Raw genomic sequence first — 18,968 nt, 5'->3', positions numbered from 1 at the left:
GAAGGGTAACGGCGTGTTTTTTATTTTTTATATCGCAGTGAAAATTACATTGGGAAACTGGGAATTTGGCCTCCAAAGAGCTTGTGTCCTCTTTTCTCTATCCCATGGTGGCGTTGGCTCATCTTGGTGGAAGGTTTCGATGCTGGGGGCTTGGCAGGTGGGTTCCCTTCCCAGCAGGATGCCCGTGTTTAATTAGCCCCTGATGGTTGTGCTTGTAGGAGCCCACAAGTCAGTTTATCCTGTGCTTCATTGCAGAGCTTCCTGAGTCAGGAAAGCTGTTTGCTGACTGCAGATGTTGTCTTTAACCCGAGCCGTGGCCTGAGCTCTGCCTTCAGTAAGTTTCCTTTCACCAGGGAACTCACTCTTTAATGCTGCCTCACCAGTTAGAAATAAACAGAGCAGGCCTCTGCTGGGAATCAGGTCTCAGGCAGACTCCACCATGCCTGATCATTCCACACTGAGCTGTAGGTGATCAATCACAGGGAACTGGGAAAGGCCTGTTCACCCCGGCGCACACACACAGTGGTCCCTGTGAGTGACAGGCCTGATCACCCTTGCACACACACACAGTGCTCACTGTGAGTGACAGGCCTGTTCACCCCAGCACACACACACTGTGCTCCCTGTGAGTGACAGGCCTGATCACCCCGGCACACACACACAGTGCTCCCTGTGAGTGACAGGCCTGATCACCCCGGCACACACAGACAGTGCTCCCTGTGAGTGACAGGCCTGTTCACCCCGGCACACACACACTGTGCTCCCTGTGAGTGACAGGCCTGATCACCCTTGCACACACACACAGTGCTCCCTGTGAGTGACAGGCCTGTTCACCCCTGCACACACACACAGTGCTCCCTGTGAGTGACAGGCCTGATCACCCTTGCACACACACACAGTGCTCCCTGTGAGTGACAGGCCTGATCACCCTGGCACACACACACACAGTGCTCTCTGTGAGTGACAGGCCTGATCACCCTGGCACACACACACACAGTGCTCTCTGTGAGTGACAGGCCTGATCACCCTGGCACACACACACACAGTGCTCCCTGTGAGTGACAGGCCTGATCACCCTGGCACACACACACACAGTGCTCCCTGTGAGTGACAGGCCTGATCACCCCGGCACACACACACAGTGCTCCCTGTGAGTGACAGGCCTGTTCACCCCGACACACACACACAGTGCTCCCTGTGAGTGACAGGCCTGATCACCCTTGCACACACACACAGTGCTCCCTGTGAGTGACAGGCCTGTTCACCCCGGCACACACACACTGTGCTCCCTGTGAGTGACAGGCCTGATCACCCCGGCACACACACACAGTGCTCCCTGTGAGTGACAGGCCTGATCACCCTTGCACACACACACAGTGCTCCCTGTGAGTGACAGGCCTGATCACCCCTGTGAGTGACAGGCCTGATCACCCCGCACACACACTGTGCTCCCTGTGAGTGACAGGCCTGATCACCCCGGCACACACACACAGTGCTCCCTGTGAGTGACAGGCCTGTTCACCCCGGCACACACACACTGTGCTCCCTGTGAGTGACAGGCCTGATCACCCTTGCACACACACACAGTGCTCCCTGTGAGTGACAGGCCTGTTCACCCCGGCACACACACACAGTGCTCCCTGTGAGTGACAGGCCTGTTCACCCCGACACACATACAGTGCTCCCTGTGAGTGACAGGCCTGATCACCCTGGCACACACACACACAGTGCTCTCTGTGAGTGACAGGCCTGATCACCCTGGCACACACACACACACAGTGCTCCCTGTGAGTGACAGGCCTGTTCACCCTGGCACACACATACAGCACAGATCTCTCAAATGTATTAGACCTCTATAGATCTCTCCAATGGGTTAGACCTCTATAGAGATCTCCACCCTCCTTTCTAAGAAGCCTGTTTTAAATAATAATCATTTTTGTTACCTTTAGCTCTCTCTACCCATAACGGCAGTCTGTCCCCTCCCAGTTCTTCAGTCACCACCTCACTTTTGTGACAGCTCAACTGCAGCCACGTTCTGAAACTAACGTAATTACCTGTCAAAGCAACTCATTATTCCTACTGGCTGTTTAACAATGTGGGTAAGATTGGCATATAAACTATAGAATGTGTATATCATGCTAGTTATACCACCTGAAGCAGAAATGCTTCTAGAACAATATCTGGGGAGGACGACTCTGAGGAGCAGCTGTTGTTATTGTTTCTATTCTGTCAGTGTGAAATACGGGAAAGAAATGGGGAGATAAATCTCCTATTAGCCTAAATCCTTGTTAGCACTGTATTCTCTCTCTCGTTATTGTACAAAGCTGTTCCCTCTCCCTCCCTTGACACAGTTCATTATCCTGCAGGCAGATCTGACTGAGGGATCTATTTAAAATGCCCCTTCCCTCCTGAGAGAGAGAGAGAGAGAGAGAGAGAGAGAGAGAGAGAAAAAAGGGAGTGCAGTACTGGAGAAAGAGAGGGGGTGAGAAGGGAGTCTGCAGTACTGGAGAGAAGCAGGCGGAGGACAGAGAGAGAGAGAGAGAGAGAGAAGGGAGTGCAGTACTGGAGAAAGAGAGGGGGGTGAGAAGGGAGACTGCAGTACTGGAGAGAAGCAGGCGGAGGAGAGAGAGAGAGAGAGAGAGAGAGAGAGAGAGAGAGGGAGAGAGAGAGGGAGTGCAGTACTGGAGAGAAGCAGGCAGAGGAGAGAGAGAGAGAGGGATAGGGAGAGAGAGAGAGAGACTGCTGCTGCTGCTGCTGGCACAGTGCCACTGGTCCAGGCATTTATTAATCGCATCTTATTAAAGTCAATAACGTTGACATGCAGTGCCCGGCTCCCCCCAACCCTTTCCAATTCACACCTTGACAAGCAGGCAGTGAGAAGTGTGAACCGTACTGCAGCAGCAGAGTCCTCCTGTGAACCATCGTAACGATTATATTACTATCATTCTCTGAAAGGGTGCTTGCCAACCTTTATCATCATATGAAGATGGGTACCGTTGTCACTTGCGAGCCTCTGGGGTTCCGTAAACATTCAGACCCAGCAGACAGCACATGAAACCCCAAGTATGCGTAGGGGAGCGTCTCCTAGCACAGCTTCATGAGCTTCTAGAGCTGAGCACTGACTAAACATGCAAACGCTCTTGAACCAGGAGCTGAGTGCTGTAAGACAGGCTTTCATCGTCCTGCTGTGCTTTGCTGTATGTCCAGTACATTAATATAACATTCAGAAGAAAGCAGTGTGTCAGTGAATAGGTATCTGTGTGAGGCTTCAGACTGTTAGTGCATCATATAAAATGCAATCCACAAGGAAAATAATCACCATGGAAACACAGGGTATCAACTCGGGCTGCTCCTACATGAACAGTTCTGAAAATGTATTGAAGTGGGAGATGCTGTTGTGTGTTTTATATATATATATGTAATTACTGTAGGGAACTAATATTGATATTTGGTATGATATCGATATTGTTCTATAGCTATAATAATTTCCGTATCGTGTGATTTGAAAAGCTGCCAAAATACAAACGCAGTATAATCGGTTATTTTCAGAGAGGCACGTGAGTCAAGCTTCATTGAATTTTGTCCGTTTGATTACTGGGACCGTGGTTTTAAATGGCTTCTTTCCGTGTTATAAACAGGATGTAGTCTTTAGACATCAAACCAGTAAAACACATCTGGCATGACACCATACTTAATACTTTCAGAGGTGTCGTGAATCAGCATTTATACACAGAGCAGCTGAAGATTCAATTTCTTAAAAACCCTGTTAATGTATCATTATATATGTGTGTATATGTATTGCAATTGTTTGATTTATATTTTTCTGTGTTTTTCAAAATGCATGCACAATATTGATATAACATTTTCATATCGTTGCCCACCATTAATATTTATGTACTATATATCGTAAAATATTTGTTATACTGACCTGCCAGGTAAGCAGATCAGTGCAGTGAGACTATGAAGCAGGGTTTACCAGGTAAGCAGATCAGTGCAGTGAGACTATGAGGCAGGGTTTACCAGGTAAGCAGATCAGTGCAGTGAGACTATGAGGCAGGGTTTACCAGGTAAGCAGATCAGTGCAGTGAGACTATGAGGCAGGGTTTACCAGGTAAGCAGATCAGTGCAGTGAAACTATGAAGCAGGGTTTACCAGGTAAGCAGATCAGTGCAGTGAGACTATGAAGCAGGGTTTACCAGGTAAGCAGATCAGTGCAGTGAGACTATGAAGCAGGGTTTACCAGGTAAGCAGATCAGTGCAGTGAGACTATGAAGCAGGGTTTACCAGGTAAGCAGATCAGTGCAGTGAGACTATGAAGCAGGGTTTACCAGGTAAGCAGATCAGTGCAGTGAGACTATGAGGCAGGGTTTACCAGGTAAGCAGATCAGTGCAGTGAGACTATGAGGCAGGGTTTACCAGGTAAGCAGATCAGTGCAGTGAAACTATGAAGCAGGGTTTACCAGGTAAGCAGATCAGTGCAGTGAGACTATGAAGCAGGGTTTACCAGGTAAGCAGATCAGTGCAGTGAGACTATGAAGCAGGGTTTACCAGGTAAGCAGATCAGTGCAGTGAGACTATGAAGCAGGGTTTACCAGGTAAGCAGATCAGTGCAGTGAAACTATGAAGCAGGGTTTACCAGGTAAGCAGATCAGTGCAGTGAGACTATGAAGCAGGGTTTACCAGGTAAGCAGATCAGTGCAGTGAGACTATGAGGCAGGGTTTACCAGGTAAGCAGATCAGTTCAGTGAGATTGTGCTGCTTTTACAAACACATTGAGCTGGAAATAATAATTAAACAATGTCTGCCTTGCATACTGTCCCGTGACCTCCTGAGTCCCTGAGGTCAGACTGGATGAAGATCTCTGTGGACTTTTTTATATCTCCTACATACTACTGTACTTTGACAATTAAACAAGCACAATAAAAGCCTAGCTACTGGTAATGAATGACACTCTGTAGCCTGTCACATGCCCTCCTGCAGCTCCTTCTCTTATTGTACATGCTGTGTCTACCCCACACACAAGGGTGAACCTGCCCAGCATGTTTCAAAGCTGTTTAAAGGCTCATTAGTTGTGTGTGACCCAGCTGCAGTGTTTCCAGTGTTTTTGCTGTCATTTGTCATGTTCCTGTTCCCCTGAGCAGATCAGGAGGCTGGCCTGTCCAGCTGTGGTTTATTGATGAAGGCTCATGAATCAGGCCTATTGGTCTACAACTTGCATTGAGCAAGACGGAGAGCTTCTAGATCCAGGGTACATCACGGGTAAATTGTGGGTGCAGCATGGCTACATTGTGGGTACATCGTGGGTACAGCACAGGTGCATTGTGGGTACAGCAGAGGTACAGCACGGGTACATTGTGGGTACAGCTCAGGTACAGCATGAGTACGTCGTGGATACAGCATGGGTACATTGTGGATACAGCTCAGGTACAGCATGAGTACGTCGTGGATACAGCATGGGTACATTGTGGATACAGCTCAGGTACAGCATGAGTACGTCGTGGATACAGCTCAGGTACAGCATTACAGCTAAAGCATAATTTTGTTTGTACATGTATACAGTGTTTCCCTCGCTATTCCACGATTTGGTAGTTTATGCTTTTAGGCCATGTTGTATAGGTACTGTATTTAACTGGATGTGGATCCTTTGCTAATTTTGCTGCTTTTCCAATATATTTGTAGAAGAACATAGTTAGTTGGCTGATTTATAAACAAATTGTTTTCGATTGACAATCTAGAGCATCTGAAGTGTTCAGGTGCAGGTTTGAGATTTGGAAAACTTCCAGGAGCTCCGTGCCTTACCCTTGGCATCTCCTGTCAGCGTTCAACACACGCGAGCAGGTTAATATCACCTCTCAAGGGGAAGGATGTTACTCGTAACCCCAGGCTGATGCTGTCTCTGTTGAAGGCTCCCGTCACTGCTGATAACCAAGGCAGTCAACAGCTCCCCAGCTACCCGAGGTTCTGCATGGCTGGGCTGCCTTGGTTGCCACAGTAACGGGGATGAGTGAGTCAGACGTGACATTTTGAATGGCAGCCTCACAGATTGGGTGACATTCAGTCTCTTCAGAGAGCGAGTGCATCTGTATAATAACAGGAACCTTGAACTCCTCCCCTCCTGGGAGCCACCTCCCCTTTTGGTAAATCCAGTGCACCACAATGCGATGAATCGACCCAGAGAGCCATCTTACCCTCTTCAAATATTGCATCTTTTCTGTGCCTTCTAAAGTCTGTTATCGCAGTTTTCAACTGACAAAAAGTCTATTCACTTCTCATTTGACCCATTCCAGATTTCGCTTCAAGCATTACTTGTCAAGTGACCTCTGCGCTAGTGCTGTGAAGCTCATTGTAATACCTGGAATGGATGAAAACCTCCTAGAAGTGGAACTCCATGACATGTGCCACACGCCTTGTTTCCACTTTGCACACGTCGTCCTTTTGGAACCCTCTTTGGAACTCCCTGACTGACCCCCCAATCCTGTACCCAGGTTCGGTTCCTCGCCTGCTTCACGTATTTCGTGTTGTGCTCTATTACAGGGAGGTGAGGGTGGGGAGGTGTTGCATTAGAGGTGTGACTGCTGCAAGCATGAGACGCCTCATTAGGAGGCTAGTCCTGTGTGTGGAGCCGCTAACTTCTAATGACTTCCGGGGGGTTGTTAATAAGCGTTAGTCACGTTGTTTAAAATACTAGCATCTCTCAGGGGTGTCGGAGAAAGGAAACAGCACAGGCTTTCTTCATCTTCATCTTGCACCTTCTCACTTGCATGCCTGGCAGCTTGTGCTGTGAGCACGCTGGCTGCAAGCCTCACCACTCCTTACTGTGTTGTTTTTGTCCATGCTGTAATGGGCTGTCATTTTCAGTGACTAAAACAGACAAGGGAGCAGCAGTCCAGATTATCCCCACTCAGCACAGCATCAGCAGGCATCTTTTCACATGGGTTTTGCAGTCTTCCATGCTGTATAGAACACAGATATTGAAAGGGATATACTGTCTTTGTGAACAAATCCCTTCTGCAGGGAAGCCCATTGAAACTTCTGGGTACCTACATCTACCAAGTAGAGGACCTAAATATCTCCGAGCGTTTACAGATCCTTCCCCAGCGCATTCACACACAGGCAGGACAGTCTGTCACTCTTAGTGAAGTTTGTTTACTTCTTTTATCACCAGGTTTGAGATTTTATTAAGTGTTTGTGAAAAGTGACAGATGGGCATCAGTAGAGACTGCAGTCATCTGTTTATGTGAAGGCACAGGAAGTTACATTTCATTGAAAGACACGCACACTTAGAGACACACACACATACACAGCCAACTAATCTACAATAGTGTAAACACAGAATGAAAACAAATACAAAAATAAATCTTGCCTAACTCATAAAGCCCTTTACAGTAGCATGAATCTAGAGACCTAATTCCAATGCAAATGGTTGCTTACGTCTTATTGAAACAAGCTTTCAGTGAAGATTTCCAAACAGACATGCTGTGAGTGATTTGATACTAAACTTTTGGTGCTCTGCGAGCAAGCGCCCCTCCACCCTGTCCTGAATACCTGCCATTGAGTCCTGGCCACAGTGTGGATCAAAACAGTGTACAGGAAGCTACACAGGGTGGGTTTGCACTCTGAGGGGGGGCTGCTCCAGCAGGTTGTGTGTGAATGAGATTTGTCCAGTTGATTACTGTTTGAATGAGTGAAGGTGGATCTGATCTGATCCCCGGAGAGGATCATATTATTGACAGAGCTCTCTCTGCTGTTTGTTGCTGATTGACTGTTAAGAGATTCATTCACGGGAAGTTCTGTTAAAGAGTGCAGTTTTTTTCCAGACCGACATGTTCTGTGTGCTTATTAGTTGTGTAACTGTGAGCTTCAGTCTGCCAGCATGAGGGATGAAGTTGCATTACTGAGAGAGGGCTGTTTGGAAGCCGAGTCTGTTGTTGTTATTTGATCAGACTGGGCTCCAGATTGTATTGTTTGAGGCTCTCGAGTGTGATGTTTGATTCTAACGGTTTTACAATCCCTCGTTAGACTGGCCCATATGGCGTGCTGCTGCAGTGATTAAATTCACCTGCTGACAGAGTTTCTCTCTCTCTCTCTCAAGTCTCTGTCTCTCATCTCTCTCTCAAGTCTCTGTCTCTCTCTCTGTCTCTCAAGTCTCTGTCTCTCTCTCTCTCTCTCAAGTGTCTCTCTCGTCTCTCTCTCATCTCTCAAGTCTGCCTCTCTCTCTCTCTCTCTCTCGTCTCTCTCTCTCTCTCTCTCTCTCTCTCTCTCTCTCTCGTCTCTCTCTCTCTCTCTCAAGTGTCTCTCTCTCTCATGTCTCTCTCGTCTCTCTCTCAAGTCTCTGTGTCTCTCTCTCTCATCTCTCTCAAGTCTCTGTCTCTCTCTCTCTCTCTCGTCTCTCTCATCTCTCTCTCTCTCAAGTCTCTGTCTCTCTCTTTGTAAGTCTTTGTCTCTGTCTCTCTCTCTCTCTCTCTCTCTCTCAAGTCTCTGTCTCTCTCTCTGTAAGTCTCTGTCTCGTCTCTCTCGTCTCTATCTCTCAAGTGTCTCTCTCGTGTCTCTCTTTCTCTCATGTCTCTCTCTCGTCTCTCTCTCTCTCTCTCTCTCTCTCAAGTCTCTGTCTCTCTTGTCTCTCTCTCTCGTCTCTCTCTCTCAAGTGTCTCTCTCTCATCTCTCTCTCTCTCTCAAGTCTCTGTCTCTCTCTCTCTCTCAAGTCTCTGTCTCTCTCTCTCTAAGTCTCTGTCTCTGTCTCTCTCTCTCTCATCTCTCTCTCATCTCTCTCTCTTTCTCTCGTCTCTCTCTCTCAAGTGTCTCTCTCTCTCTCAAGTCTCTGTCTCTCTCTTTCTCTCTCTCTCGTCTCTCTCTTTCTCTCATTGCAGTGGATCACTTATGATTCAGAGTATTTCATTATTTTACTACACTCTCACATTTGCAGGCAACATGATTTGAGCACTTGCTATGGCTCCAAATGCTTGCGTTGCCCGTGCTGTCGAGAGTGCAGTCATGTGAAAGTTCCTGTTCTTCTGCTGCAGGCTGTGGGAACAGTTCGATGAGCTCCGACATGCACAGCTGTGGCTTCACCTCCATCACCAACATCGATTACTCTGCAGTGTGCATCGAGGCCATGGCGGCGCGTCACAGAGGCTGCCCGGGGATGGACTGGTGTCAGATGGACGCCCGCTCGCTAACGTTTGCAGAGGGCAGCTTCGACGTGGTGCTGGAGAAGGGAACGCTGGACGCCATGATGGTGGAGGAGAAAGACCCCTGGCGCGTGTCTCCGGAGACCGGCGAGACTGTGCGGCAGGTTCTCAAGCAGGTACGAGACACAGCTGCACAAATACATACACTGTGGTGAAAGAATAGCAAAGTGAAAGCATAGTAAATCATAGGGAAGCATTGTAATGCATAGGGTGGTATTGCAAAGCATAGTAAAAAACAGGGTCAAAGTTTTCCAAAAGCATAGCAAAGTGTAATAAAGCACAGGGAGGAGTGGCACAACAGATTACAAAACAGATTATAAAAGTTTCCCCAAAGTAAAAGCACAGCCAAGTGTAATAAAGCACAGTGAAAGCATGGTAGAGCATAGGCAAGCCCATGTAAAGCACAGAGAGGTCTGGTAAATTAGCCAGTCCAAAAACATGGCAAGCCAGAAAGTTCATGAGTTCCTCTAGTCAGTGTCCACAGATCTCTGTGCTGGTTCAGGCTGCTCCCCTTGTGTGGTACCAGAATAAATCAGAATGGGTGTGCGTGCGTGCGTGCGTGCGTGATCAAGGGTGCGTGTGCATGCATTCACACAGAGCTCTGTAGTACTAGCTGATTATGTCTAGCCTTTATTTCTCCAATCAGATTGTACCTTTGACAAACCCTTCCTCCTCTTCTGTGGCTAGGACTGCATGCTGCACAAAATCTACACAAATGATCTACATTATGTAATTTGGTAACAGATATGGGTTTGGTGACCAGCATGTAGATTGAGAGACTGAGCGGTGCTTTTAAATGTTCCAGGCTAAACGAGGGGAGTGAGGATTTCATATTGAATTCAAACCCCCCCCCCCCGAGCGCCAGGCTGACAGTGAGCTAATGAACAGCGGGCTCTCCGAGACCCAGAGATGCTGAGAGCAGGAGCAGCACTTTCATCATGAGCCACTTTGTGAATATTTTATTATAAAAAAAAAAAAAAAAAAAAAAAAAACATCCTTTTGAAAATTGTCAGTATGACGTAAATGAAACTGGCTTTGTAGAGGCTTCAAAAGCCCCTCTGCATTAAAACACAGCACAGTCTGAAGAGCACATTCTTTAAACCATATAACTCTATATGCACTATACCTGAGCTCCACAGACACCACTGCAAACAAACAACGCCACAAACTCAAGTAGCTCTCGCCCTGTCTATGAGCTAACGAGAAAGGAGAGTCTGAATGCAGGGGGAAGTCTCCCTGAAACAGCTCTCCTCTTGAGCACAGTGAGGGGGGCTTCTTCCTGTACCTTGAGACTCCAAAACCAGCGCCTTGACTAATTCCCTCTAATAAGACCATTAGGTATTAATAATGAAGTCTGAGCTGTTTGGTGCTACAGTGCTCAGACTGGGAGGAATGTGCAGACACAGGGAGTGTGAGCTGTGTGGTGCTACAGTGCTCAGACTGGGAGGAATGTGCAGACACAGGGAGTGTGAGCTGTGTGGTGCTACAGTGCTCAGACTGGGAGGAATGTGCAGACACAGGGAGTGTGAGCTGTGTGGTGCTACAGTGCTCAGACTGGGAGGCACAACTCAGACACAGTGAGTTGTTTCTTGTTCCCGTCCCCGTCCCCCCCTCATGCAGGGGGAGCTGGTACAGTAGAGGAAGTAGAGCAGGGTATCCCTTTAATCCAGTAGGGGCTCCCAACACACGCATATACATACAGACGGCCACACAAATATACACATATACATGCACACACAAACACACACGCATGCCCCCACAAACATATACACATATACTCGTACACATATATACACGCACACACACATATACACACGCACGCGCACACACACATATATACACACATTCACACACACACACACACACACACACACACACACACACACAACACTGGGGGCTTGATGGAACAAGTCATGTTATTCCTAAACACTGTGGCACTGAGCCCTCCACCTCGCAGGGTTAACTCCGCAGCCTGGCTCACTGAGGTGTGAAATGTGTTTCTCAGCCTTGCATCCAGCATGAGTCACCTTCTCCGTTGCCAGGACAACACTCTGGTATATCAGCTTCTACAAACACTTTGAATCCCTAACCTTTAGTCTTGTTTACAGTGCACTGACAATGCTGAGTGATGGCACTGCGCATACTCGTTTGAAGGAGGCTCTCTCTCTCTCTCTCTCTCATCCCCTCTCCCTCTCTCCCTTCTTCCTGCCTCTCATGCTCCCTCTCTCTCCTTCTCCCTGCCTCTCATCCTCCCACTCTCCCTCTCCCATTCCCCCTGCCTCTTATCCTTCCCCACCCCTTCTCCCTGTCTCTAATCCTCCTCCTCTCCCTCTCTCTCCCTTCTCCCTGCATCTCATCCTCCCCTTCCCTTTCCTGCCTTCTTCCTGCCTCTTCACATCCCCCCTTCCTGCCTCTCATCCTCTGCTCCCTCTCTCCCCCTTCTCCCTAACTCTCATCTTCCCCCTCTGTCACTCGCACTCCCTACACCACCCCCATTGAAGGGGAGCCCTAATGGATGTCGGGATTTATTTTAATGGACTGGATCACAGTTTTTGTTCCAGCTGTACTGTAGCTGTGCTGTTCATAGTGCCCCTGATCCCATTGTGGAGATCAGCCTCTTTGGAAGTTGTCTTTTATCCCTAAATCCTTGGGGTTTGCAGTTCAGGACTGGCGTCATGAGGCCTGATGAAAATCTGTTTGAGATCAAAAAAATGACTGGAGTCGTCATGCTTGAGTTAGAAAAAGTTTTGTAACGGAGCACAAAAGTTAAATGTGATATTCCTATATCCATCATACACTAGTCCGACAGTTACTGTAGAACTACAAAGTCGCCAAAATGAATGTACATGCTGAGTACAAAGCCCCTGAAGTGCACTCCCATACCCAGACTGTGTATTGGCATGCAAGCATGCATGATCTGAACTGTAAAGAGGGCAGATGTAACCCAGTTGTTCCTGTAAGACTGTGCTGCGTTAGAGAAATCATTCCCAGTGGCAGAGCTCAGCAAAGGTGAAAAGCACGAGGGGAGGCATCGGACTTCCATCCAGTGTGTATGTTGTGTCCTCTGCCTGTTCGAGGGGTGGGGATTGTTTCAGAGTGTTTATTACCATTCCCTGGCTTACTGCTGTATCCGCTATGCCCCCCCCTCGATCTCTGTCTCTCTGTGTGTGCTGCCGTGGGTACTGCAGCTCCCTGCTGCATCAGCACTGTGGCGCAGGGACTGATTGCTGGCTAATCATTCGGCTCCAGTTCAGAGGAGCCAGAAGGACAGAGAGTGAGGGGAATGCCAACGTAGGGCTGAGTCACTGGCAGGGATCATGAGGAATGTGTGTCAGTGTGTGTGTCTGTGTGTTCTTTCTCTCCTATCCTCCCTGTCACACTCGCTCCTGTGTTCTTTTCTCTGTGTATCTGTGTGTGTCTGTGTGTGTGTGTGGGGGGGGCAAGCAGGTTTTGACAATGAATCGCTTATCTCTCTGTGACACACTGACTCTCGCTTAGTCTTTCCTTTTGTTTTCTTATCCTCCCTACACCTTCAGCCATCTGTTTTAAAATACAAACAAACTAAAACTGAAATTAAAGTACTTTCAAAGCAGCTCAGTGCACAACAGTATAAATTCTGAGCCTGTCTGTCCAGCTCACATTATGTGTCTGTGTCAACAACAACCACAGCCAATGCTGAACTCCAGGAGAGAAATGGTCCTCGCAGACCTTTGCAGAACCCAGGTCAGCCTCATGGAGTAGCTCTCCTGAGTCTTCACTGAACGTGTGAAGGTAAGCCCAGTCTATAATAAAGTGCTTCCATTGGCTTGCGGTATGAACCTTTCTCCTCTACTGTCTTTATTCTTGTGCTGTTTGTGGAGAGCTGCAGGTCTGTCTCGCAGGGTCACAACCTGCTCACTGTGGTCATTTAGAACAGTGTGAGGAAATGGCACATGATATAACATATTGTAAAGGACTGCATTTAAAAAGCCATTCAGTCTACTGGGGTAAGGACCATACGCTGGCTGCAGGAACGTGGCTGAAAGGGCATTTTCCGTTGACTTGCTCTTTGAAACTCCGATTGGGTGACAGTGTTCCTGAGGAGGAGAAGAAAGCCGCTTTTGAAGAGCCATTCTTCACAGGTGACTTTTCATTGATTGGTTCCTGCTTTACTTCCAGGAACTGATTTATCCAGTCATTGGAAAGACAGACTGCAGTGGGCCACCTTTCATTACATTTAAAAGGAGAGTCATTTATCCAGTCATTGGAAAGACAGACTGCAGTGGGCCACCTTTCATTACATTTAAAAGGAGAGTCATTTAGAGCTGAAGTACAGGAGGCTGGAGTGTGAGTGAAGAAGCAGATCATACAGGAGGCAGTTTGAGTGAAGCTGCAGATCATACAGGAGGCAGTGGAGTTTACCATTTGTTTTGTTAACTTTCTCAGGTACACTGTCAGGTATAGCTAAATGTAAATGTTCCTTTCCATCTCCAGTACCTGTCTTCTGAGGGTAGGGTGCTGGGAATGTGTTCCTGATCAGCTGCAGATCGTACAGGAGGCAGTGGAGTGTGAGTGAAGCTGCAGATCGTACAGGAGGCAGTGGAGTGTGAGTGAAGAAGCTGCAGATCATACAGGACGCAGTGGAGTGTGAGTGAAGCTGCAGATCATAGAGGAGGCAGTGGAGTGTGAGTGAAGCTGCAGATCGTAGTGTGAGGAAGGCAGATGGGAGTGTGAGTGAAGAAGATCTGCAGATGTGAGTGAAGCTGCAGATACAGGAGGCAGTGGAGTGTGAGTGAAGCTGCAGATCATAGAGGAGGCAGTGGAGTGTGAGTGAAGCTGCAGATCGTACAGGAGGCAGTGGAGTGTGAGTGAAGAAGCTGCAGATAGTACAGGACGCAGTGGAGTGTGAGTGAAGAAGCTGCAGATCGTACAGGAGGCAGTGGAGTGTGAGTGAAGCTGCAGATCGTACAGGAGGCAGTGGAGTGTGAGTGAAGAAACTGCAGTTCATTCACACTGGAGTTGAGCGATGAGGACTTGAGGGCTCAGCTTACTCAGCTTTCCTGACTGTGCCGAGTTGCACAACTGCTAAAAGCAAAAACAAAACTGTTCATGTAACTAGAAACCATTAGGGGAGCATCGGAATTCTTAAAGCGACAGTACCGCTTTACTGTGTCCCAAGACTTAAAACAGCACATCAGTGAACATTTATTGTATTCTTCATTTATCTGGCATAAAACTGTGGTGTTGCCTCAATACCTTTTTCAAACTGAATCAGTGACAACGACTGTAACAGCAAGCTTGTCTATTTTGTATTAACATAACTGCATGTCTATTTCATATTGCAATATTTAAATAAGAAGTCACTCGATGTAGATGGGCTGTGTTGGTAAAGTTTGGTTTGAATTGCTGCAATGGATGCTCAGTGACAGCTCAGTCCTGGTACAGCACATACAGGAGCAGATTATGTGAACATGCTTCTATGACACACGCGCAGTCCTGGATGAGAGCTCATTCCCACAGGCTTGAGAATGCTTGGGTGTTTCTAGTGTGTTCTGGAAGCTGCTTTACTTGCTTCTGTGAGCAGGTCAGGCAGTATTGTTGAGCAAGATGCTTTCATGCTTATATTGAAGACCTGGAATGACTTCCTGATGCTGCTTTCTGTCATGCTAGTTATTGAATTCAAGTGGAAGTCATAGAGTCATAGCACACAATACAGAGGCATGGTAACAGGCAGGCCTGCTGTTAGATATGTTTTATGTAATGCATTCCAGACACACAAGGCACATTGCTGTTGCAGTTTCCTGGTCTGGCAGGTCTCCAATGCACGCAGCAGTGACCCTCTCCAGCTGTATTAGAGCCCCTGCAGGCTCTGCTGATGCCTCCAATAATTCTGACGTGGACCCCCATCACTCCTGGACCTCTCCCAACCAGACAGAGACTGACAGCTGTGCCACGGCATGCCGAAATGCACTGGCACTGGCACGCAAATGTGTCCTACTGGGTTGACAAGCCTTGTGAGCAGAGTGCCTTCATTAGATGGAGAGAGAAAGATACTGTACTAATATTGCATGCTGTAGCACTCCGTACTGCTCTTGTGATTGAACGCACACTACTAAGGCTGGCATGGGTCTACCTTCATTGTGTTGCCACTTGATCCCTGTTGAACTTTGGAACACAGCAGGAGGGCTCAGTCATTTATGAATTGCTGTTCCAAACCACTCTTTAACCCCAGTTTCTAAAGCAAACAGGCATAGGCAGCACCTGAGCAGGGTGTCTCTGAGATCCAGGGACACTGAAGAACAGGGTGTCTCTGAGATCCAGGGACACTGAAGAACAGGGTGTCTCTAAGATCCAGGGACACTGAAGAACAGGGTGTCTCTGAGATCCAGGGACACTGAAGAACAGGGTGTCTCTAAGATCCAGGGACACTGAAGAACAGGGTGTCTCTGAGATCCAGGGACACTGAAGAACAGGGTGTCTCTGAGATCCAGGGACACTGAACAACAGGGTGTCTCTGAGATCCAGGGACACTGAAGAACAGGGTGTCTCTGAGATCCAGGGACACTGAAGAACAGGGTGTCTCTGAGATCCAGGGACACTGAAGAGCAGGGTGTCTCTGAGATCCAGGGACACTGAAGAGCAGGGTGTCTCTGAGATCCAGGGACACTGAAGAGCAGGGTGTCTGTGAGATCCAGGGACACTGAACCCAACAAGGACACTTGAAAAGCGATTCTTTATCTCAAGAGATTTCCTCCTAGAAATGGTCTTACATAATACTGGATGCATACGTTTGAAACAGTTTATTGAGTTAGGCAATGAAGGCTAAGAAATTCTATGGTTCTCTACAGAAAACCAAGAACAAATTGTACGTGTTAACACAGAGAGTGGCGCACACACGCACATTTTATTTATGTGTGTGTATATATATATATATATATATATATATATATATATATATATATATAAAATCATAGTACAGTCCACTGAATAAATGATACAATATGTTGTATGATATACATATGTTTATACAGTGTAGACATCCCTATAGCTCAAAGTAAATATCTGAACAAATATATAAAGAAAACATTCATTATTCCATATGAGAATAAACTACAATGCAGATATAATGGAAATAAAGTACCCTAACTGAAAGTATTTTTGTCCACTAATCCCAGTGTTTCTTTTTCATATGGGAATGACAATGGTAATATCAGTGCTGGGATTATCCTCCTTCAATTGGGCACGGAACGTATGAGCCAATCCTCCTGTTGCAGCATTCTGTGTTCTCTGCTGATTAGGAGATGGGATTATTTGTTCCTGTGCTGATGGTTACACTGCGATCCAGACACATCCTCCAGCTGCTTTTGTTTGGAGGATTTGCTGCTTCAAGTGCCTTAAAGGTGTAGGGCTGCATTGGCTTTAAAAATAATTGAAGTTGCAGTGCTGGGAAAAGCATCCTGTATGTAAGAGACATTGTGTACGCCACGTGCAGAACCTTTACTGGATGCGCCACTCAGGAGCCCCTACAGCACATTTTTAATAAGCAGCTTCTACTGCTGGCTGTTTTTAGTAGTTTCTGTAGAATTTAAGAGTATCCGTGAACTTTTTCATTTAAATAAGGATGTCTCCCCATTTTATCTGTCTCGATTTGAAGGGCTGTTTTGAGCAGCTCCTGGAATTCTGTGCTGCTTGTCTGCATGCTTTGAAAAGGTAGTCAGGAATACAGCTGGTACTGCTCAGAGAGGTGCATCTGTCACTAGATATCTCAGCTTGAGCTTCAGTCGCATTGATTTAACATCTTAACTGGGTCTTAATTCTGGGATAAAGCCTCGTTAATTAGGGTTCTGCTGGTCTTATCCGAGTCTTAATGATCTCTGGTGCCTGGCTGCATTCGCAGCATTATAAAGCAGGAACCATTCCAGCCGCAGTAACAAGTGGAATCCGGATCTTTCAGACACAAAATTCACTGGGGCTATCTCTGTTTCCATGGAAACGAGCATCCGGTATTGACTAAGAAGTGATGTTGCTATGGAAACGCGAGATGCCTACAGGGCTGCCATTAATTGGAATGAATGAAAGATGCGGTTCCTGTTTTGGTGCAGTGGGCCGCTCACTCTTTTCTGTTTTGAGGGGGTGATGAGGATTATGAGAGGAGGGGAATGTGGATGAGAATTATGAGAGGAGGGGAATGTGGATGAGGATTATGAGAGGAGGGGAATGTGGATGAGGATTGTGAGAGGAGGAATATGTGGATGAGGATTATGAGAGGCAATGTGGATGAGAATTATGAGAGGAGGGGAATGTGGATGAGGATTATGAGAGGAGGGGAATGTGGATGAGGATTATGAGAGGAGGGGAATGTGGATGAGGATTATGAGAGGAGGGGAATGTGGATGAGGATTGTGAGAGGAGGGGAATGTGGATGAGGATTGTGAGAGGAGGGAAATGTGGATGAGGATTATGAGAGGAAATGTGGATGAGAATTATGAGAGGAGGGGAATGTGGATGAGGATTATGAGAGGAGGGGAATGTGGATGAGGATTATGAGAGGAGGGGAATGTGGATGAGGATTATGAGAGGAGGGGAATGTGGGTGAGGATTATGAGAGGAGGGGAATGTGGATGAGGATTGTGAGAGGAGGGGAATGTGGATGAGGATTATGAGAGGAGGGGAATGTGGATGAGGATTATGAGAGGAGGGGAATGTGGATGAGGATTATGAGAGGAGGGGAATGTGGGTGAGGATTATGAGAGGAGGGGAATGTGGATGAGGATTGTGAGAGGGAATGTGGATGAGGATTATGAGAGGAGGGGAATGTGGATGAGGATTATGAGAGGAGGGGAATGTGGATGAGGATTGTGAGAGGAGGGGAATGTGGATGAGGATTATGAGAGGAGGGGAATGTGGATGAGGATTGTGAGAGGCGGGGAATGTGGATGAGGATTGTGAGAGGAGGGGAATGTGGATGAGGATTGTGAGAGGGGGGGAATTATGGATGAGGATTGTGAGAGGAGGGGAATTTGGATGAGGATTATGAGAGGGAATGTGGGTGAGGATTATGAGAGGGAATGTGGATGAGGATTATGAGAGGAGGGGAATGTGGATGAGGATTGTGAGAGGGAATGTGGGTGAGGATTATGAGAGGAGGGGAATGTGGATGTGGATTATGAGATGAGGGGAAAGCAGCTTGCTAGAGTTGACCACATAGTCCAAGCGAAAGCACAAAAGCACCTCTTTCCACAGCACTTGCCCTGGCTTTGTCCGACGCACTCATCAGAGAGACTATTGACCACACAAATTTTAATACTGAATTTAGTTTCACAAGAAGTTGTGAAGCATATAAACTAAGTACAAAAGAGAAGAGGTCTTAATTCAGCTCAAGGCAGTAGCACTCCAGGCAGATGCAGATGCTGCTGCTGCTTCATTGTTTCAAACCTCTTTTTGCTTTGGAGGGGAGAATAGAAAAATACTGAAATGATGGATTAATAATACAAAAAGCAAGAAAGAGATGTGAGTGAGTGGTTTAATGAGAGTGGGGGTGAGCTGAGAGAGAGCCTCTCTGTTTGCTTCGTTAGTCTGTCATCACAGCTCTCCGTGTGAAGATTGCGCCACTGCCCTGAGAACCTGCGTGTGGGAGCAATACAAAAGGAATCATCCAGCCTGAAAAGTGCCGCCTGCCAATCTCAACCCTCGAAATCTGTCAGGGGAGACAAAGAGAACAAGAGAAACAGTGCTGAAGAACGCAGTGAGAATCAGTGAGAGAACGAAAGAGCACTGCAGCCAAGCACTAACCACATCTCA

General features: G+C 47.2%; 1 protein-coding gene across 1 annotated transcript in view; it reads left to right on the top strand.

The window, feature by feature from the left end:
* Window positions 1-18,968, top strand: part of ece2a (endothelin converting enzyme 2a) — a 52,093-nt gene that overhangs the window by 16,187 nt on the left and 16,938 nt on the right. Inside the window, exon 2 of the mRNA XM_041270431.1 lies at window positions 9,021-9,304. Coding sequence (XP_041126365.1) covers window positions 9,021-9,304 — 284 coding nt within the window. The remainder of the gene's footprint in view (window positions 1-9,020; window positions 9,305-18,968) is intronic.

Source organism: Polyodon spathula, chromosome 14, assembly GCF_017654505.1.
Source record: "Polyodon spathula isolate WHYD16114869_AA chromosome 14, ASM1765450v1, whole genome shotgun sequence".
NCBI classification, from domain to species: domain Eukaryota; kingdom Metazoa; phylum Chordata; class Actinopteri; order Acipenseriformes; family Polyodontidae; genus Polyodon; species Polyodon spathula.
The sequence above is the reverse complement of the archived record's forward strand: the minus strand, read 5'-3'. Positions and strand labels throughout refer to the sequence as shown.